The 22,799-nt window shown below is 47.1% G+C and overlaps 1 protein-coding gene across 1 annotated transcript; it reads left to right on the top strand.

Annotated features, from left to right (window-relative positions):
* Positions 1-12,914: 12,914 nt before the first annotated feature.
* Positions 12,915-22,555, top strand: LOC118358911 (claudin-18-like). The gene is made up of 5 exons (XM_035736917.2): positions 12,915-13,202; positions 13,943-14,107; positions 21,346-21,475; positions 21,664-21,783; positions 21,923-22,555. The coding sequence occupies exons 1-5, from the start codon at positions 12,983-12,985 to the stop codon at positions 22,056-22,058; spliced, it is 771 nt and encodes a 256-aa protein (XP_035592810.1). The 5' UTR covers positions 12,915-12,982; the 3' UTR covers positions 22,059-22,555.
* The last annotated feature ends 244 nt before the right edge of the window (positions 22,556-22,799 follow it).

Below are 22,799 nucleotides of genomic sequence, written 5' to 3'. Positions count from 1 at the left end.
ACGTTCCTAAAATCACAAAAGTGCCTCATACCTAAAACTGCTCACACTCCTTATACCAAGTTCACAGTTTTATTTTTAAATGAACTCGAACCCAGAGAGAATTCTAACAGAACACATTTGTCTGGCGAAACATTAAGCACTTTTTAACTTTTCACCATTGTCGAAAACGGAGGGAGTGAAAGGAAGCTAATCGAAAATGTATCAGCAATATAATTCCACTTTATAGAAAAATCTCATTAATGCAATTGAGAAATCACACCAATCAAATCAACAAACAGTCATTCAGGCATAAACGAGAGATAAACCTTTCAATGAATATGAAGAGAACCAACACAAGCCTTTCAAATATTAAAACACATGCTATATGCAAATCAACACAACAGACAGACCTTGTGCTTGTCCCCCCCACCAGGTGTCTCCCATCTCCCCCCATTATCCCCTGTGTATTTATACCTGCGTTTTCTGGACCAGCGCGTGTTCCAAAGTGCTCGTTTTCGCTAGTTTTCCCAGTTCTCTGCCTGTCATTCTGTACCTGCCTGACTCTGATTTGATCACGACTCTTTGCCTGCCTTGACTTACCTTTTGCCTGCCCCTTGTACTTTAATAAACTGAGAGTCGTACTATCCGACCTCCTCAAATCAAATTGTATTTGTCAAATGCACCGAATACAACACTTACAGTGAAATGCGTACTTACAAGCCTTTAACCAAAAATGCTTTAAGAAGTTAAGAAAAATAAGTGTCTGGTAAAAAAATAGAAGATAAAAGTAACAAATAATTAAACGGCAGCAGTAAAATAACAATAGTGAGGCTACATACAGTGGGTAACGGTACAGAGTCAATGTGGAGGCTATATACAGGGGGTACCGGTACAGAGTCAATGTGGAGGCTATATACAGGGGGTAACGGTACAGAGTCAATGTGCGGAGGCACCGGTTAGTCGAGGTAATCGAGGGAATATGTACATGTAATAAACGCAGAGTAGCAGCAGCATAAAAGAGGGGTCTGGGTAGCCCTTTGATTAGCTTTTCAGGAGTCTTATGGCTTGGGGGTAGAAGCTGCTAAGAAGCCTTTTGGACCTAGACTTGAGGCTCCGTTACCGCTTGCCATGCGGTAGCAGAGAGAACCGTCTATGACTAGGGTGGCTGGAGGATTTGACTATTTTTAGGGCCTTCGTCTGACACTGCCTGGTATAGAGGTCCTGGATGGCAGGAAGCTTGGCCCCAGTGTTGTACTGGGCCGTACGCAGGATCCACTATAGTGCCTTGTGGTCGGAGGCCAAGCAGTTGCCATACCAGGCAGTGATCCAACCAGTCAGGATGCTCTCGATGGTGCAGCTGTAGAACCTTTTGAGGATCTGAGGACCCATGCCAAATCCTTTCAGTCTCCTGAGGGGGAATAGGCTTTGTCGTGCCCTCTTCACGACTGCCTTGCTGTGCTTGGACCATGTACGTTTGTTGGTGATGTGGACATCAAGGAACTTGAAGGTCTCAAGCTGCTCCACTACAGCCCCGTCGATGAGAATGGGGGGGTGCTCAGTCCTCCTTTTCCTGTTGTCCACAATCATCACCTTTGGCTTGTTCACATTGAGGGAGAGGTTGTTGTCATGGCACCACAAGGCCAGTTCTCTTACCTCCTCCCTGTAGGCTGTCTCGTTGTTGTCGCTGATCAGGCCTACCACTGTTGTGTCATTGGCAAACTTAATGATGATGTTGGAGTCATGCCTGGCCGTGCGATCATGAGTGAACAGGGAGTACAGGAGGGGAATGAGCAAGCACCCCTGAGGGCCCCCCCCCCCCGTGTTGAGGATCAGCGTGGCGGATGTGTTGTTACCTACCCTTACCACCTGGGGGCGGCCCGTCAGGAAGTCCAGGATCCAGTTGCAGAGGGAGGTGTTTAGTCCCAGGGTCCTTAGCTTAGTGATGAGCTTTGAGGGCACTATGGTGTTGAACGCAGAGCTGTCGTCAATGAATAGCATTCTCACATAGGTGTTCCTTTTGTCCAGCTGGGAAAGGGCAGTGTAGAGTGCAATAGAGATTGCATCATCTGTTGATATTGTTAGGGAGGTATGCAAATTGGAGTGGGTCTAGGGTTTCTGGGATAATGGTGTTGATGTGAGCCATGACCAGTCTTTCAAAGCACTTCATGGCTACAGACGTGAGTGCTATGCGTCGGTAGTCATTTAGGCAGATTACCTTAGTGTTCTTGGGCACAGGGACTATTGTGGTCTGCTTGAAACATGTTAGTATTACAGACTCATAAAAAACATGAGTTGGTGCACACCCAGAAAAATGTGTTTGTGTGGAGGTGCTGACTTACTATCAAAACTATCAAAATATAAACAATCAAAATAAAGAGAGTTGCACACTCCATATATAAACTCCCTGTAATTTATTGGGTATTTACCAATGTTTCGGCATAACTGTGCCTTCTTCAGGGCAATTCCATGAATTCTTGAACAAGGTTATGTAGACAGACTGTAATTAGTGCAAATAATGACAATAGTTAGGGGTGTGTATTAATGATTAAGGTAATTAGAATGAATTAGTGAAACTGTTAAAAAACAGTAGATTTTGGCTAATTAAATATTAGGCTATTGTAATCAAATAGAAACATAATTGAATATTGTACATGATATTAGCATCAACATAAATTATTGTTTAATTGAATTTCACATATTTAATTTTTTTCTATATAATTTCATATTCGTCACATGTAATCTTTGGTTCAAACACAATAAGCATAATAAGCATCATGAACAGGGGGAACATATCAGGTGTCCGCTAATAAGCTGTAGAAAGAATATATCAATTTATAAGACTTGTTAATAAAAGAAAGAAAGAATTGTTCATAATAAGTTGGTCATGAGGTCAAAGTCAATATTCAGACCACTAGGGGTCAATGTTTTTAGATAGGATATCCAGTAAGCCTCCCTTTGTAATATTAGGATCTCAATGTTACTTCCTCTCCTTGGCAGAGCAACATGCTCAATGCCTGTGTATTTGAGGGAGGAGATTGGATGGTTAGCTTCAACTATTTGACACCTGATTGAACTGCAGTGTTTCGCTATGAATTGTTTTAATTGTCTTTTCGTCTTTTCCACATGAACAGGTGATGAGATTACTCCCATGGTCTTGCATGTGATGATACCCCTAACAGGAATTTTTCGAACTGTATGTGGGTGTCTGAAGAAGGATGTTTTTATAATGCTATTGCACAGTGCACATGAGCCACATATTTTAGTTCCCATTTTGGAGCAGTGGCTTCTTCCTTGATGAGCAGCCTTTCAGGTTATGTCAATATAGACCCATTTTACTGTGGATATTAGATACTTTTGTACCTGTTTCCTCGAGCATCTTCACAAGGTCCTTTGCTGTTGTTCTGGGATTGATTTGCACTTTTCGCACCAAAGTATGTTCATCTCGAGGAGACAGAACAAATCTTTTTCAAGAGCGGTGTGACGGCTGTGTGGTCCCATGGTGTTTATACTTGCGTACTATTGTTTGTACAGATGAACGTGGTATCTTCAGGCATTTGGAAATTGCTCCCAAAGATCAACCAGACTTGTGGAGGTCTACAAATTTCTTGGCAGATTTCTTCTGATTTTCCCATGATGTCAAGCAAAGAGCCACTGAGTTTGAAGGTAGGCCTTGAAATACACTGCTCAAAAAAATAAAGGGAACACTAAAATAACACATCCTAGATCTGAATGAATTAAATATTCTTATTAAATACTTTTTTCTTTACATAGTTGAATGTGCTGACAATAAAATCACACAAAAATGATAAATGAAAATCAAATGTATCAACCCATGGAGGTCTGGATTTGGAGTCACACTCAAAATTAAAGTGGAAAACCACACTACAGGCTGATCCAACTTGCTGCAATTTCCTTAAAACAAGTCAAAATGAGGCTCAGTAGTGTGTGTGGCCTCTACGTGCCTGTATGAACCCCCTACAACGCCTGGGCATGCGCCTGATTAGGTGGCGGATGGTCTCCTGAGGGATCTCCTCCCAGACCTGGACTAAAGCATCCGCCAACTCCTGGACAGTCTGTGGTGCAACGTGGCGTTGGTGGATGGAGCGAGACATGATGTCCCAGATGTGCTCAATTGGATTCAGGTCTGGGGAACGGGCGGGCCAGTCCATAGCATCAATGCCTTCCTCTTGCAGGAACTGCTGACACACTCCAGCCACATGAGGTCTAGCATTGTCTTGCATTAGGAGGAACCCAGGGCCAACCACACCAGCATATGGTCTCACAACGGGTCTGAGGATCTCATCTCAGTACCTAATGGCAGCCAGGCTACCTCTGGCGAGCACATGGAGGGCTGTGTGGCCTCCCAAAGAAATGCCACCCCACACCATGACTGACCCACCGCGAAACCGGTTATGCTGGAGGATATTGCAGGCAGCAGAACGTTCTCCAAGGCGCCTTCAGACTCTGTCACGTCTGTGCTCAGTGTGAACCTGCTTTCATCTGTGAAGAGCACAGGGCGCCAGTGGCGAATTTGCCAATCTTGGTGTTCTCTGGCAAATGCCAAACGTCCTGCACGGTGTTGGGCTGTAAGCACAACCCCCACCTGTGGACGTCGGGCCCTCATACCATCCTCGTGGAGTCTGTTTCTGACCGTTTGAGCCGACACATGCACATTTGTGGCCTACTGGAGGTCATTTAGCAGGGCTCTGGCAGTGCTCCTCCTCCTCCTCCTTGCACAAAGGCAGAGGTAGCGGTCCTGCTGCTGGGTAGTTGCCCTCCTACAGCCTCCTCGACGTCTCCTGATGTACTGGCCTGTCTCCTGGTAGCGCCTCCATGCTCTGGACACTACGCTGACAAACACAGCAAACCTTCTTGCCACAGCTCGCATTGATGTTCCATCCTGGATGAGCTGCACTACCTGAGCCACTTGTGTGCGTTGTAGACTCCGTCTCATGCTACCACTAGAGTGAAAGCACCGCCAGCATTCAAAAGTGACCAAAACATCAGCCAGGAAGCATAGGAACTGAGAAGTGGTCTGTGGTCACCACCTGCAGAACCACTCCTTTATTGGGGGTGTCTTGCTAATTGCCTATAATTTCCACCTGTTGTCTATTCCATTTGCACAACATCATGTGACATTTATTGTCAATCAGTGTTGCTTCCTATGTGGACAGTTTGATTTCACAGAAGTGTGATTGACTTGGAGTTACATTGTGTTGTTTAAGTGTTCCCTTTATTTTTATGAGCAGTGTACATCCACACCTCCAATTGACTCAAATGATGCCAATAAACCCATCAGAACCTTCTAAAACCATGATATCATTTTCTGGATTTTTCCAAGCTGTTTAAAGGCACAGTCAATTTAGTGTATGTAAACTTCTGACCCACTGGAATTGTGATACAGTGAATTATAAGTGAAATAATCTGTCTGTTAACAATTATTGCAAAAATGACTTGTGTCATGCATAAAGAAGATGTCCTAGCCGACTTGCCAAAACTATAGTTTGTTAACATCAATTTGTGGAGTGGTTGAAAAACAAGTTTTAATGACTCCAACCAAGTGTATGTAAACTTCTGACTTCAACTGTACACATTGAATTGATTTAGCACTTGATTTAGACACTCTTATCACACAACCTGACCTCATGCCTAATTCCTCACTCCTCCCTAATCCACGGCTGTCTTACCTTATCAGTGACTGAAACCAGACTGTTGCCCTTTGCCTCCCTCCTTAGGATCCATGACATTTAACAATATATGTTTTGACACGAATGTGAACGATCTGCACTCCCCCTTGTCTCACTTAAGTAACTTCCCATACACCTAGTTCTTATCCACCCTCCATTGATCCCAACATATACAGCACCAGACAAACGTTTGGAACACCTACTCATTCAAGCGTTTTAATTAATGTTTTTCTATTTTTTACATTGTAGAATAATAGTGAAGACATGAAAACTTTGAAATAACACATACGGAATAATGTTGAAACAAAAAAGTGTTAAACAAATCAAAATATATTTTATATTTGAGATTCTTCAAAATATCCACCCGTTGCCTTGATGAAAGCTTGCACACTCTTGGCATTCTCTCAACCAGCTTCATGAGGTAGTCACCTGGAATGCATTTCAATTAACAGGTGTGCCTTGTTAAAAGTTAAGTTGTGGAATTTCTTAGATCGGTGGACATCTGTCCTTTGGTCTGTATTTCATAGTTTTGATGTCTTCACTATTATTATACAATGTAGAGAATAGTAAAAATAAAGGAAAACCCTGGAATGAGTACATGTGTCCAAACTTTTGACTGGTACTGTTACATTCCTTATACATGTAAAGTAATCAATAAGTTATAGTATGGTAACAAGTATATTTCAAGCTAGAACCCAACAATACATTGGATTGTAGTTTAGCCGAGTGTAATACAAAATACTCAGAAGTAATAGAAATACATGTTTCAAATACATGTAACAGAAATACTGCCCATCTGTGCCTCGAATGACCAATATTTTGCAACCGTCTGTTTGAATGCAGATCTCTGACATTTGTTTTCATGGTATCAGCTTTGGTAAAATTGGTTTCAGTTCATTACAATCATATCAGTGTTTGCTATTTACCTTCGCTTCGCTGGCTGGTGGTAATACAGAACTGAGTCCACACACTATCAACAGAGTTATCTGGTATCGACATCAAAAAGTAATCACAAAAACATAGTGAGACAGAACAAATATAAAGGCTTTGTATCTACTTCTGCACTTGAAGAACGATGATGATTTAGCATAATACACGTTAATTAAGGTATACATAAAAAAGTATTGTATAGAGGAAGAGAATACACAGAAAGCATGTGAAGGACAGGGCTCCAGAGTGGCACAGCAGTCTAAGGCATTTCTTCTCAGTGCTAGAGGTGTCACTACAGACCCTGGTTTGATTCCAGGTTGTATCACAGCCCCATAGGGTGGTTCACAATTGGCCCAGCGTCGTCCGGGTTAGAGTTTGGCCAGGGTAGGCCGTCATTGTAAATAAGAATTTGTTCTTAACTAACTTGCCAAGCTAAATAAAGGTTCAATAAAAAAAAATTAAAAAAAAAAATGTATTTGAATTCGTTCTGCTGTTGGTTCCGAAGTAGGCTTCAGACCTCAAACATACCTAATGTAAAATATTGTAGATTAAATGTCCACTTATTTGTACTGCAGGTTTTCAGGTTGGGTTTTATTGATAATGACAACGGTACAGAGAAACTATTGTGAGGCAGCCTGTTATCCAACACCACAGCGCTCTCCAAGCTCATCACTATGTTCAGGGCCCTGGGTCTGAACCCCTCCATGTGCAAATGTGTCCTGGACTTCCGGGCAGGTAGGGGGGGAAAAAACTCCACCACACCAGACCCCACGTTATAACCGCAGGCCCAGGCGGTTTTGTGTGGATGAATAAAGAGCAAACCATAACCTGAAAGGCCGCTCAGCAAGAAAGAAGCCACGGCTCCAAAACCGCCATAGAAAAGTCAGACTACGATTTTCAAATTTTGATGTTTTTTGTTTATTTCACCTTCATTTAGCCAGGTAGGCAAGTTGAGTACATGTTCTCATTTACAACTGCGACCTGGCCAAGAAAGAACCACAGCAGTTCAACACATACAACAACACAGAGTTTTACATGGAATAAACAAAACATACAGTCAATAATACAGTTGAAGAAAATATATATACAGTGTGTGCAAAAGAGGTAAGAAAAGGGAGGTATAAGGCAATAAATAGGCCATGGTGGCGAAGTAATTACAATATACCAATTTGACACGAGAGTGATTGATGTGCGGAAGATGAATGTGCAAGTAGAAATACAGGGGTGCAAAGGAGCGATATAAAAAAAAATACAGTATTTTTTATTTTTTATTATTTTTATTTCACCTTTATTTAACCAGGTAGGCTAGTTGAGAACAAGTTCTCATTTGCAATTGCGACCTGGCCAAGATAAAGCATAGCAGTGTGAACAGACAACAAAGAGTTACACATGGAGTAAACAATTAACAAGTCAATAACACAGTAGAAAAAAAGGGGAGTCTATATACAATGTGTGCAAAAGGCATGAGGAGGTAGGCGAATAATTACAATATTGCAGATTAACACTGGAGTGATAAATGATCAGATGATCATGTACAGGTAGAGATATTGGTGTGCAAAAGAGCAGAAAAGTAAATAAATAAAAACTGTGGGGATGAGGTAGGTGAAAATGGGTGGGCTATTTACCAATAGATTATGTACAGCTGCTGCGATCGGTTAGCTGCTCAGATAGCTGATGTTTGAAGTTGGTGAGGGAAATAAAAGTCTCCAACTTCAGCAATTTTTGCAATTCGTTCCAGTCACAGGCAGCAGAGTACTGGAACGAAAGGCGGCCGAATGAGGTGTTGGCTTTAGGGATGATCAGTGAGATACACCTGCTGGAGCGCGTGCTACGGATGGGTGTTGCCATCGTGACCTGTGAACTGAGATAAGGCGGAGCTTTACCTAGCATGGCCTTGTAGATGACCTGGAGCCAGTGGGTCTGGCGACGAATATGTAGCGAGGGCCAGCCGACTAGAGCATACAAGTCGCAGTGGTGGGTAGTATAAGGTGCTTTAGTGACAAAACGGATGGCACTGTGATAAACTGCATCCAGTTTGCTGAGTAGAGTGTTGGAAGCCATTTTGTAGATGACATCGCCGAAGTCGAGGATCGGTAGGACAGTCAGTTTTACTAGGGTAAGCTTGGCAGCGTGAGTGAAGGAGGCTTTGTTGCGGAATAGAAAGCCGACTCTTGATTTGATTTTCGATTGGAGATGTTTGATATGGGTCTGGAAGGAGAGTTTGCAGTCTAGCCAGACACCTAGGTACTTATAGGTGTCCATATATTCAAGGTCTGAACCATCCAGTGTGGTGATGCCAGTCGGGCATGCGGGTGCAGGCAGCGATCGGTTGAAAAGCATGCATTGGGTTTTACTAGCGTTTAAGAGCAGTTGGAGGCCACGGAAGGAGTGTTGTATGGCATTGAAGCTCGTTTGGAGGTTAGATAGCACAGTGTCCAATGACGGGCCGAAAGTATATAGAATGGTGTCGTCTGCGTAGAGGTGGATCAGGGAAAAGAGTCGGCCCGAGAATTGAACCCTGTGGCACCCCCATAGAGACTGCCAGAGGACCGGACAGCATGCCCTCCGATTTGACACACTGAACTCTATCTGCAAAGTAATTGGTGAACCAGGCAAGGCAGTCATCCGAAAAACCGAGGCTACTGAGTCTGCCGATAAGAATATGGTGATTGACAGAGTCGAAAGCCTTGGCAAGGTCGATGAAGACGGCTGCACAGTACTGTCTTTTATCGATGGCGGTTATGATGTCGTTTAGTACCTTGAGTGTGGCTGAGGTGCACCCGTGACTGGCTCGGAAACCAGATTGCACAGCAGAGAAGGTACGGTGGGATTCGAGATGGTCAGTGACCTGTTTGTTGACTTGGCTTTCGAAGACCTTAGATAGGCAGGGCAGAATGGATATAGGTCTGTAACAGTTTGGGTCCAGGGTGTCTCCCCCTTTGAAGAGGGGGATGACTGCGGCAGCTTTCCAATCCTTGGGGATCTCAGACGATATGAAAGAGAGGTTGAACAGGCTGGTAATAGGGGTTGCGCAATGGCGGCGGATAGTTTCAGAAATAGAGGGTCCAGATTGTCAAGCCCAGCTGATTTATAGGGGTCCAGGTTTTGCAGCTCTTTCAGAACATCTGCTGTCTGGATTTGGGTAAAGGAGAACCTGGAGAGGCTTGGGCGAGGAGCTGCGGGGGGGCCGGAGCTGTTGGCTGAGGTAGGTGTAGCCAGGCGGAAGGCATGGCCAGCAGTTGAGAAATGCTTGTTGAAGTTTTCGATAATCATGGATTTGTCGGTGGTGACCGTGTTCCCTAGCCTCAGTGCAGTGGGCAGCTGGGAGGAGGTGCTCTTGTTCTCCATGGACTTCACAGTATCCCAGAACTTTTTGGAGTTGGAGCTACAGGATGCAAACTTCTGCCTGAAGAAGCTGGCCTTTGCTTTCCTGACTGACTGCGTGTATTGGTTCCTGACTTCCCTGAACAGTTGCATATCGCGGGGACTGTTCGATGCTATTGCAGTCCTCCACAGGATGTTTTTGTGCTGGTCGAGGGCAGTCAGGTCTGGAGTGAACCAAGGGCTGTATCTGTTCTTAGTTCTGCATTTTTTTGAAGGAAGGAATTTTGAAGGAAGGAATTTTTTGAGGAAGTTACTCTTAAAGAATGACCAGGCATCCTCAACTGACGGGATGAGGTCAATGTCCTTCCAGGATACCCGGGCCAGGTCGATTAGAAAGGCCTGCTCACAGAAGTGTTTTAGGGAGCGTTTGACAGTGATGAGGGGTGGTCGTGAGGCAGTGGTCGCTGAGATCGTGGTTGAAGACAGCGGAGGTGTATTTGGAGGGCCAGTTGGTCAGGATGACGTCTATGAGGGTGCCCTTGCTTACAGAGTTAGGGTTGTACCTGGTGGGTTCCTTGATGATTTGTGTGAGATTGAGGGCATCTAGCTTAGATTGTAGGACTGCCGGGGTGTTAAGCATATCCCAGTTTAGGTCACCTAACAGAACAAACTCTGAAGCTAGATTCGGGGCAATCAATTCACAAATGGTGTCCAGGGCACAGCTGGGAGCTGAGGGGGGTCGGTAAGCAGGCGGCAACAGTGAGAGACTTATTTCTGGAGAGAGTAATTTTCAGAATTAGTAGTTCGAACTGTTTGGGTATGGACCTGGAAAGTATGACATTACTTTGCAAGCTATCTCTGCAGCAGACTGCAACTCCTCCCCCTTTGGCAGTTCTATCTTGACGGAAGATTTTATAGTTGGGTATGGAAATCTCTGAATTTTTGGTGGCCTTCCTGAGCCAGGATTCAGGCACGGCAAGGACATCAGGGTTAGCAGAGTGTGCTAAAGCAGTGAGTAAAACAAACTTAGGGAGGAGGCTTCTGATGTTGACATGCATGAAACCAAGGCTTTTTCGATCACAGAAGTCAACAAATGAGGGTTCCTGGGGACATGCAGGGCCTGGGTTTACCTCCACATCACCCGCGGAACAGAGAAGGAGTAGTATGAGGGTGCGGCTAAAGGCTATCAAAACTGGTCGCCTAGAGCGTTGGGGACAGAGAATAAGAGGAGCAGGTTTCTGGGCATGGTAGAATATATTCAAGGCATAATGCGCAGACAGGGGTATGGTGGGGTGTGGGTACGGCGGAGGTAAGTCCAGGCACTGGGTGATGATGAGAGAGGTTTTATCTCTGGACATGCTGGTTGTAATGGGTGAGGTCACCGCATATGTGGGAGGTGGGACAAAGGAGGTATCAGGGGTATGAGGAGTGGGACTAGGGGCTCCATTGTGAACTAAAACAATGATAACTAACCTGAGCAACAGTATACAAGGCATATTGACATTTGAGAGAGACATACAGCGAGGCATACAGTAATCACAGGTGTTGAATTGGGAAAGCTAGCTAAAACAGTGGGTGAGACAACAACTAATCAGCTAGCATAACAACAGCAGGTAAAATGGCATTGACTAGGCAACGGGGCCGACAGATAAAACAAACAAGCAGAATGGAGTACCGTGATTAATGGACAGTCCAGCGTGCATCAGCTATGTAGCCAAGTGATCAGAGTCCAGGGGCAGCGGTGGATGGGGCAGGGGGGCTGGACTGGCGAGTGTTATCCAGGTAAAAAAACTAATAATGACTAAATAGCTTGTAGCTAGTTAGCTGGTTAGCTTCTGGAGGTTCTTGAGTGTGTTCTAAAAATTAAAAATAATAGTGATTCCGTATCACATTGGGTGAGGCAGGTTTCCGGAAGGTATAAACAAATTTTAAAAAACCGTGAAGAGATAGAAAGTACATATGGGCCACTGCGTGTTTGGGACGCGGCGATGCAGACGGTTAGCAGGCCTGTGCTAACAAGCTAACAGATTAGCAGGCCGGGGTAAACAAGGTAGTAATTAGCGCACCTGGGCTAAACAAGCTAGCAGTTAGCATGCCGAATTAGCAAGCAAAGAGATAGCGAGGGCTAGAGAGTTAGCCTTTGGAGGACGTCACGATGGGGTGAGTCTGTTTATTCCTATTTTTTTTTAATGATGAAAGTGAGATGAGCTCTCATTTTTATGTCTCTGTGTCCAGTCTGAAGGAAGTTGGAGGTATCCAGTCATTGCGCTAACGCTAGTTAGCATTGGCTCTTGAAACTACCTCTAACTTCCTTCCTACTGGACACCCATATACATGGATGAACTTCTCCCTCTCTGTCACGGATGCCATGGTTGCCTTTAGTTTGAAGATGTAATTCAGAGACAGGTGTTCTCTGTGTTCTCTTTTCAACCAACTCCGCATATTTGCAATTAAATGCAAACATTTTCTCCCATCTCTGATTCCACTAGGAATTCCATTGATTTTAAAACTCGGTAATCCAGAAAGTGGAGAGCATTAGCAATTAGAAAGATTACCTATACATACTGAGCAGTTTATGTTGTTGACAGAAGCCTGCTAAATGGCAGACCAATTCGAACTCATCTCCCGGCATGTCCAGCCCAAGCATGGCGAGCCGGAAGGTTCCTGTCTTTTTTCGTGGCTTAACCTAGGCTAGTAATTTAACCATTTTATTCTTATTTACAGATGGCGTACACATTTGATGGCATTTCTGCCCAAATAAATGTTTATGTACAAATGCCACTCCTGTGAAGTAGTGACATGCAACTTATGTGTAGTTTCCTGAAACTAGTCGCATATGGAAACAAGGTTAAGGTAAGGCACAACCTTTTGTCATTAGTCACGCTTCCCGAACAAACAACCGTTGCCCGAAACTGTGACAGCAACTCCGGACAATTTTAAGCAAACATCTGATAAGGTTAGTTCCCTGTTCAAGAGTACGTAGTGATAAGAACTTGAGGATAGAAGGCCAGTTCATGACTTCAAGCAAAGGTGTCTGACATCAAACAGGAACGGAAGCTAAAATGGGCACCACAGTGATTCAGCAAATCGGCTTCATTCTGGGTGTGTTGGGCCAGTTTTTCGTATCTGCTGCTACAGCCATGGATATGTGGGGTTTACAGGACCGGTCCTTCTCAGTCATAACAAGTGTTTACACTTACTCTGGACTCTGGAAATCATGTGTAGAAAACTCATCTGGAATGACCCAATGCAGGCCTTATTTTACCATACTAGGGCTGCCAGGTAAGGTTTGCTTTATTGACTTGTAAGAAGTTAAACATGATGTTTCTTTCATATACATATAGCAAATATAAATGCCAATGGATGGTCAGCACTGTTAACTTGATCTCGATCAAGCTTTGTATGTCGAGTGCCTCTCAAGGGTGTGACTCTAGATAAGATATGGTATTTGTTTCTATTAGTTGATATTAGTAGTATAGTAGTAGTATAAAACAATTTTTTTTTTCTTTCTTTGAGCATGTCTAATCTAGTTTCTTCAGCAACGTTTAATCTTTAAAATTGTGTGTTAAAGGCGGGAAGTGAGATTATCTTCCATATAGTTTAGACAGTGGGTCATTTTAATGTGAGTAGAGTCTAGGGCCATGATCAATAAAAGGTAACGTTGTTTTTGTCTCAAAAGTTATATTGATTTAAACATGTTTATTAGAGCAGTTAAGTCTTTAAATAATTGGTCAAATTAAATTCAAGAACAGGAAGTGAGATTATCTTCCAGGCACAAAATATAGTTAAATGGCCCATGAAAACAGGAGTACTATACAGCCCTAATCAATAAAAAAAAAATGTCATTTGGATGTACATTTGAAAATGAATGTAGTTTTAGTTTTTATAATGTTGGAAAATCTATGATCTAAATTAAATACCACAGTACTTTGGTAGATACGTATGATACACACAATCACAGGTCATGACTTAAGTTTCAAAGTAAGACTTTTATCTGACGGCTGGTTTTGTTTGACCCGTAGTTATGCTCCAAGCTGTGCGGGCACTGATGATAGTTGGGATAGTTCTGGGAGCCATCGGCTGTCTGATTGCCATCTTTGCCCTCAAGAGTCTGAAGATGGGAAATATGGAGGACAATGTCAAGGCTACCATGACACTGACCTCTGGGGTCATGTTTCTGCTTGCAGGTGAGGTGATGTCTTTTGCCGAAGTTTTGGTGATGTTCCTGCTCGCAGGTGAATGTTCCTGCTCGCAGGTGAATCTTGACACCACACTCCAAAAAGCAAATCTTGCAGGCTCTGGTTTTGTTTCATCTTGATTATTGTCCAGTTCTGTGGTCGAGTGCTACAAAGAATGACCTAGACTGCAGCTGGCCCAGAACAGAGCAGCACGTCTTCATTTTATTCAGAGGGCTAATATAAATATTATGCATGCCAGTCTCTCTTGGCTAAGAGTTGAGGAGAGTGACTGCCTCACTTTTTATAAGAATCATTGTGTTGAAATGTCTAAATTGTTGGCATAGCCCACTTACAAATTGCTCTGACACAAACACTTACCCCACCAGTCATGCCACTAGGGGTCTTTTCACGGTCCTCAAATCCAAAACAATGTCAGGAAAGTATACAGTGTTATTTTGAGCCATTATTTTATGGAACACCCTTCGATCTCATATTGCTCAAATGAACAGCAAACCTGGTTTAAAAAAAAAGATTAAGCAACACCTGACACCTCCCCCCTATTTGAAGTTTGTGTGTATTGTGGTTAACCGTGGGGTGTTGGGTTGAGCGTGCAGAAATGGGCACAGAGACGATGAGGTTCCAGTCAGAAAACACAACTTTATTAGGCAACAAAAACACCAAAATAACTTAGGGTTGGCTTGGTCCTTCTCCTCATGTATGGCTCCATGCCTCCAAGAGCTTTGTTCCCCTCTGTAGGTTCACTCCTTGCCTCTCTCTTTGTCCTCCTCACGGTGTGCCATGGTGCTCCCTTTATGTGGCCTCTACTTGGTGCCATCTTCACCTGTCTTTTGGTTCGGGGGACCAGCCATTCGCTAATGGCAGCGTTTTGTTTTCTTTTTGGGGATTCACATCTCCCCGCCCAATTCGATAGCCCAGGTACTCCACCTTGGCGTAGCCCAGCTTGTACTTGTGGGGGTTTGCGGTAGGCCCCGACTCCCTTAGCGCATCCACCACCGCCTGTAACCTACAGAGATGGGACCCCCAACTGTCACTGTGCACAATTATATCATCCAAATAAGTCACAGCGTACTCATGGTGTGGGCGCAGGACGCGGTCTATGAGTCGCTGGAAGGTTGTTGGGGCCCCGTGGAGACCGAAAGGAAGACACCGGTAGTGGTATAGCCCGCTTCCATCAAATGGGGCAGCAGCTGGTCCCAGTTTCTCCCGTCTCTCTCGATTACCCTCCCCATGTCCCTCCTCCACAGTGCCTGGAAGAGAGGGCAATCTCTACAGAGGATAATTGGCACGGGCAAGTTAGGAACAGCCCCCATGTGCATCTGGCACTCCCCCATCACCCTTGGGGTGGTTATCTGCACCGGCACGGTCGGGTACCACTTTGTGTCCCTGTGTACAGGACACAGGACACTGTCATCTCTTCATCCCCCGGTTCGTCTTCCCACTCTCTTGTTAGCCACTGCGGTTGGGCCAGGGTCACCATGCTGCCAGAGTCCAGCAAAGCGCTGGTGTTGATGCCATTGATTTGTACTGGAACCATTGGAGGGGCCGTCTCGGTGTGCGCCCAACAGGAGGTGACATAACTAGCCATCCGGGTTACCTTGGAGCTGGGGGATGCGGAGGGCATGGACTCCTCCTGGCCGGGGCAGCTCCACGCGAGGTCTTGCAGCACTCATAGCGGCGCCTCTGATCTAGGTCTAGCAGTGGACGTCGTCATCAGTTCAGGTCGCCCTCCTGCTTCCCGGCCGTGGCTAGTTCTGTCCGAGCCCCCTTCAGTCCTTCGCCTCTCTCTGTGCTTTTCTTCCCCCTCCCTGCGTGCACTCTTTCCGCCCAGGCCCCTTTCAGCAGGTCCTGGATGTTTTGGTCAGGAATTCCTCCAGGTTCTGCAGGCTCTCCGCCACCTTCATCTTGTAGTGGAGGGCCCGAAGATACCGATCCAGGACAACCTTATCGATTATTTGGAGGGCCAGTACGTCGGTCAGTAGCCAGCCCTTGGTAAGGCACACCAGGTCGCTCATCTGAACGTGGGGAGGGATAGTGGAGTCAAAGGCCCAGTTGTGGACCAATTCATAACAGCTCAGAATCTCATGTTTGATTCCCTCATAATTTGCCTCCTGATCTGCGTTCAAGTCAAAGTAGTCCTTCTGGGCCTTCCCGGCGAGGTAGGGTGCTAAAAGGCTGACCTACTTGGGCTTGGGCCTTCCCTCTGCACCGTCATCTTGAAGGTGCACAAATACTCCACACCATTTTCCTCCATTAGCTTGACCAGGAACTGACTCCTAAGCCCTCTCAGCCTTCAACTGGGCTACCTCCGCTACCAGTCTGAGGTTTTGTTAGCGCTGCTCGTCTAGCGCTTGCTCCTGGCGAGGATAAACTGGACCAACAGTTCCTCCATGGTAATCTCTGTACGCTCGACCCCACGGCACCCAAAGCTACTGTATTCTCCACCATATGTGGTCAACGTGGGGTGTTGGGTTGAGCGTGCAGAGATGGACACAGAGGCAGTGAAGTTCTAGTCAGAAAACATGACTTTACAAAAAATAAACATAACACCAAAACAACTTATGGTTGGCTGGGTCCTTCTCATGTTCAGCTCCGTGCCTCTGGGAGCTTTGTTCCCGTCTGTAGGCTCACTCCTTGCCTCTCTCTTTGTCCACCGGTTATGTGGCCTGCACAGCTGGTTGGCACTCTCCTTTAATTACCTCTACTTGGGGCCATCAGCGTTGGGGCGCCCAGCCCATGTACTCCCAGCAGAGTTTAGCCAACGTCACGGCACGTACCTCCCCTCTATCACCAACCACCAGGGTAGACCTCCTGGGATTTTTTGTTGTTGTATGTATTGATATGTATTGATATGCAGGCTACATGTGCCTTTTTTAAATGTATGTAGTTCTGTCCTTGACCTATTCTTGTCTATGAATGTTCTGTCATGTGTGGTAAACCATGGGGTGTTGGGTTGAGCGTGCAGTGATTGACACAGAGACAGGGAGGCTTTAGTCCGCAAAAACAACTTTACTAAGACAGAAAATAAATATACCAAAGAAATAACTTGCTTGGTCGTCCTTCTCTCTCTTAACCCTCCCGTCGTCCTCGTATTGTGTCAAGTCCCCGCGTCCTCCGGGTCACCCTGTCCCATCCTGGCTATAGGCCCAATGTGCGCAAGTGTGACAGTAGGCGTGTGAACAGCCTTTGCAGATGTATTTCTTACACCCGCAGCACACCGTGTGTGTCTTGGAGTCCTTCTTGGGTGGGCAGAGCTGACACCTCTTCCTCTTACTTGCACCGGTGGCGGGCTCCTCGCGCTGTTGATCACGAGCCGCCGCCGTAGCACTCTGTAGGACTTTGACAAGTGCTGCTGCCGCTTCGGTGCGGGGGAGATGCTGCTTTCTTTGGATCAGCGGCTTCACAAGTGCCTTTACCAGCTGCTCGAGGAACACCCTGCGCTTGTTCCGCTTGCGAGGCATCCAGTCAGGCTTGATCTCTCGCCATATGACAAAGGCGTTGTAGGAGGACACGTCGAGGATGTTGTGGAAGACGACCAGGGGCCAGCGGGCAGCCATCCATCTGCAGCTGTAGGTGCCGACCACCTTGTCTAGGTTGTCCACGCCGCCCTTGTTGCAGTTGTAATCTAGGATGACGGCCGGCTTCCTGTCGCGGCGATCGCTAATGTGGCCCTTTGTGTGCAGCGTGCTCAAAAGTAGCACGTTCTTGTTTTTCTTTGCCAGGTAGGACACCAGAGTGGCGGTGGACGTGAAGGTGAACCTGGAGGACAGGACCTGTCTGCCCCTGGACTCGAGCAGCGTGGGCGGGAGCTCGGCCTTGTTCTTTCTCACCGTGCCCACCATGGTGAGGTTCCTCTCGAGGTGACGTTGCGACCCCTCAGCCCCGTTGTCAGATCGAGGACGACGCGCATCCCCTGGTTCTTCTCGGGGCCTCCGCTGGCCGCCTTGCCAGTGTACACTTGCATCTTCCAAATGTAGCTGGACTTGGCGTCGCAGGCCACCCACGACTTGATGCCGTATTTCGCCGGCTTGCTGGGGATGTACTGAGGGAAAGGACAGCGGCCTTTTGGAAAGGGGACAAGAGATTAGTGTCGTTACTGTGTCATGGGAGCCAACGGCCTTTTGTGTTACACACGCTGCTAGTGCTGCTACAGCCGCTGCTTGTACCGCTGCTACAGCAGCACTACCTCTCTATAGACATATACGCACATGCGCACACACGCGCACGCACATGCACAGTACCTCTGAATGGGACCAGTTGCTCGTCCACCGTCACATCTGGCCCCGGGTTGTAGAGGGCCGGCAGCCGCGCCTCCCACAGGTCCCAGACCTCCCGTATGGCTGCGAGTTTGTCCATACCTGTGAAAGACCTTGAGCGGCATGGTGGCTCAGAACACGGTCCTGCCGCTCTCGTCGTCCCACAGGCTTGCCGCGGCCTCGCCTCATGACCTGTAGACGCCCGCTAGGATCAGCAGCCTGACGTAGGTGCGCAGGTCCGTGGCGTCCATGGGTCGCCAGCCGTCGCCGTATTTTCTGGCCCCGTGCAGGTTTGTCATTTCCACAATTATCCTTTCTATCGCCGGTGTGACAAACAGGTGGAAGGCGGACGCGATGTCGCGGGCCATAGGCCGTGGGGCCCGGAGTCTGGTCCGGCCCGGCGTGGCAGATGCCGGCCGTAGGCCACGGGGGACCACTCGATTTTGCCGTTTTTCGACAGCAACGGCGTCTCCCGTTGGTCCGGGGCCGAGGAGATCTCTTCCTCGCGACGGTCCTCGTGCTCGTCCTCGGGTGCTTCCTCGGGCTCTTCCTCGGGCTCTTCCTCAGAAGAGGGAGAAGAAGCATCATCGACCTCGCGGCGCTCGGGGTTGTATTCATTCCCGTCTTCGTCTTCTGAAACCTCTCCCTCCTCCTCCTCCTCCTCCTGGCAATCTGAGTAGTCTTCTTGGTCCACGCTGGACAACCTGCGTGGCCGTAAAACGCACGGCCATGGCCGCTCGCCTCCACTGATAGGGTTCCGCTGAGTGGCAGGGAAGAGCGTACTTGGCAAGGGTGGGTCGCCGGTCACTTTGTGTGTGTGTGTGGGTGTGGGTGGGTGGGTGGGTGCCACTGACAATATTAATATCCTCTCTACGTAGGGCCGGCCAGCTTACGCGGGAGACCCGAAAATGCACAAGGCTTGTGTGTAGCTCGGCTGCTCTCTAGCACAGAGCGGGAGCCCTGGAATCGCCTGAGCCTGGATCGCTCTGAGCCATGGGCGCAGAGCACAGAGCACAACAATAACACTTGGCTGCTCTCTAGCACACAGCGGGGCATGTCTGGACCTGTGTAGCGGCTAGCAGGGTCGCTCTGACCCACGAGCGCAGGGCGCAGAGCGGGGGAGCCGGGTACAACCTCGCCACACTCGCAGACTCTCTACACATACGCCTTGCCAGTGGCTGGCAGGGTCGCTCTAACCCACGAGCGCAGAGCACAGAGCACAACTATAACACTTGGCTGCTCTCTAGCACACAGCGGGGCATGTGTAGTGGCATGTGTAGTGGCTGGCTGGGTCCCTCTGACCCAAGAGCGCAGAGCGGGGAGCCCAGAGCACAGAGCACAGAGCGGGGAGCCAGGCACAGCCTCGCCACACTCGCCACACTCGCAGACACTCTACTACGCTCAACGGCATACGCCTCCCAGTGGGCTGGCAGGGTCGCTCTGAGCCATGAGCGCAGAGCACAACTATAACACTTGGCTGCTCTCTAGCACACAGCGGGGCACGTCTAGACCTGTGTAGTGGCTGGCTGGGTCCCTCTGACCCAAGTGCGCAGAGCGGGGAGCCCAGAACACAGAGCACAGAGCACAGAGCGGGGAGCCAGGCACAGCCTCGCCACACTCGCCACACTCGCAGACACTCTACTACGCTCAACGGCATACGCCTCGCCAGTGGCTGGCAGGGTCGCTCTGAGCCACGAGCGCAGAGCACAACTATAACACTTGGCTGCTCTCTAGCACACAGCGGGGCATGTCCGGACCTGTGTAGTGGCTGGCTGGGTCCCTCTGACCCAAGAGCGCAAAGCGGGGAGCCCAGAGCACAGACCACAGAGCACAGAGCACAGAGCACAGAGCGGGGAGCCAGGCACAGCCTCGCCACACTCTCCAAACTCGCAGACACTCTACTAGCTCAACGGCATACGCCTCGCCAGTGGCTGACAGGGTCGCTCTGACTCAGGAGCGCAGAGCACAGAGCACAAAGCGCGATCCCTGGAAACACAGGGCCTGGGTCCCTCTGACCCGCGAGCACAGAGCACAGAGCACAACTATAACACTTGCCTGCTCTCTAGCACACAGCGGGGCATGTCTGGACCTGTGTAGTGGCTGGCTGAGTCGCTCTGACCCACGAGCGCAGAGCACAGAGCACAGAGCGGGGAGCCGGGCACAACCTCGCCACACTCGCTGACTCTCTACTACACTCAACGGCATACGCCTCGCCAGCGGCTGGCAGGGTCTCTCTGACCCGCGAGCACAGAGCTCAGAGCGCCACACTCGCAGACTCTCTACTACAATCAAAGGCATACGCCTCGCTAGTGGCTGGCACGGTCGCTCTGACCCGCCAGCGCAGAGCGGGAGCCCTGGAAACACAGGGCCTGGGTCCCTCTGACCCGCGAGCACAGAGCACAGAAAGGGGAGCCCTCCACACACAGGACCTGGGTCACCCTGACCCCAGGACCACGGGAGGGTTAACTGGTGCCGTCTCTCTCCCTTCTCCCTCACGGTGTGCCATCGTGCTCCTTTTATTTAGCCTCCGCGGCTGGTTGGCACTTTCCTCTAATTACCTCCACTTAGCTGTCCGTGTCGGGGTGCCCAGCTCTCGTATTCCCAGCAGAGGGAGCCAACGTCGCCTCACGTACCTCCCCTCTATTACCATCCCCCGGGGTAGACCTCCTGGGATACCACACATGTTTTATGTGGACTGTTGGAAGAGTAGTTGCCTCTTTTGCAAACAGCTAACCAGGATCTTAATAAAACCAAATACCAAAATACCTTCTTATGGATTGTATTGTGGTATTGTTTTGATTATGTTTTGTTAATGATGTTTTGATATTGATGTTCATAACTGTCAAGCCAAATCATCCTGATTCATTTTGGGTTTAAAGTAAAATAAAAATGTCTGTGATCTGAAGGTGACAATTGACACATTTATTCTTCTTCTTTCTAACCAAAATGTAAATATAATTTTCCTTCTCCTAGGTGTCTGTGGCATTGCTGGAGTGTCTGTCTTTGCCAACCTAATCGTGTCCAGCTTCCGGTTCACCACCTATGCAGACAGTGGATATGGAGGAGGAGTACTGGGAGGACTTGGAGGATCTCTCACTCCCAGGTACATTAACTGCAACATGAGAAGGATTCACTTCTCCCAAATGGCACCCTATCCTTTAGAGTCTGGTCAAAAGTAGTGCACTATGTAGGGAATAGTGTCATTTAGGAGGCTGCTTTGCTGTATAAACTGGAATCAATCATAATGTCAAGTAATTTTTAGTGTGTCAGTGTATCACTTCTGTTTTTCAGGTACACCTTTGGCACCGCCCTCTTTGTGGGGTGGATAGGCGGGGCTGTGTTGGTCATAGGAGGAGTTATGATGTGTATTGCCTTCAGAGGGATGATTCCATCAAAGGAGAAGCGACAAGGGTAAATTCCATTTTATCCACCAGAAAATTAGAGTTCTAAACTAGAACCATGCTCTTCATCCTCTTTCTTATTCTTACTCACAAATATGAATAATAATTATACATTTATTTGAATAATTTCGTTTTCTTTCTGTCCTCAGTTATGGGGTGGCCTACAAAGCTGCGTCCCAACACACAACAGTGTTCAAGGATGACGCGAAACCCAGACTCGCCTATGACGAGTCTTTCAGAGCCCAGATTATGAATGGAAGACACTCCAACCAGCAATATGTGTGAAGAATATAATATTATGTACTAGTTAGAGGTTTTCTGAAACTAAACAATACTATTTTGATATTTCAATGACAATCCCGTGCAGCTCTAAGGGGCTTAGAAGATTGCATAGAGGGTTGCTATGAAGGAAAACCTTTTTCAGGTTTGATTAGTTATTTTTGTACTTATTATTTTTGGATCTCTCTTATATTTTGGGCTCCCGAGTGGCGCAGTGGTCTAAGGCACTGCAACTGAGTGCTAGAGGCGTCACTACAGGCCCTGGTTCGATTCCAGGCTGTATCACAACCAGCCATGATTGGGAGTCCCACAGAGCAGCGCACAATTGGCCCAGCGTCGTCCAGGATAGGGTTTGGCCATCATTGTAAATAAGAATTTGTTCTTAACAGACTTGCCTAGTCAATATAAATATATTCTGTGTTTTGGGATTTGTTATTCTGCATTTAAGGGGACAATATTGTAATTTTCTAATGCATATTAAAAGTAAACAGAATTTCAAAATACTATACATGTCTTTTTATACTCTTATGCAGCATTACATATACAGACAAAATGCTGATAAACAACACATTTTCTCATGTTAATGATTTATTTGGAGAAATATATTATTAATGTATGAATGCATTTGCATAAAATAACCCACAGACAGTAACTCTGGAACTGTACAAGCTATAAACACCAAACCAACTTTCACATGTGCATGCTACTCTAACTTCAAATTCTTTAAACCTTTTATTAACTATACAC

The sequence above is a fragment of the Oncorhynchus keta genome, chromosome 26 (genome assembly GCF_023373465.1).
Source record: "Oncorhynchus keta strain PuntledgeMale-10-30-2019 chromosome 26, Oket_V2, whole genome shotgun sequence".
Taxonomy (NCBI): domain Eukaryota; kingdom Metazoa; phylum Chordata; class Actinopteri; order Salmoniformes; family Salmonidae; genus Oncorhynchus; species Oncorhynchus keta.
Note: the sequence above shows the minus strand (reverse complement) of the source record. Positions and strands in the feature narration are given on the sequence as shown.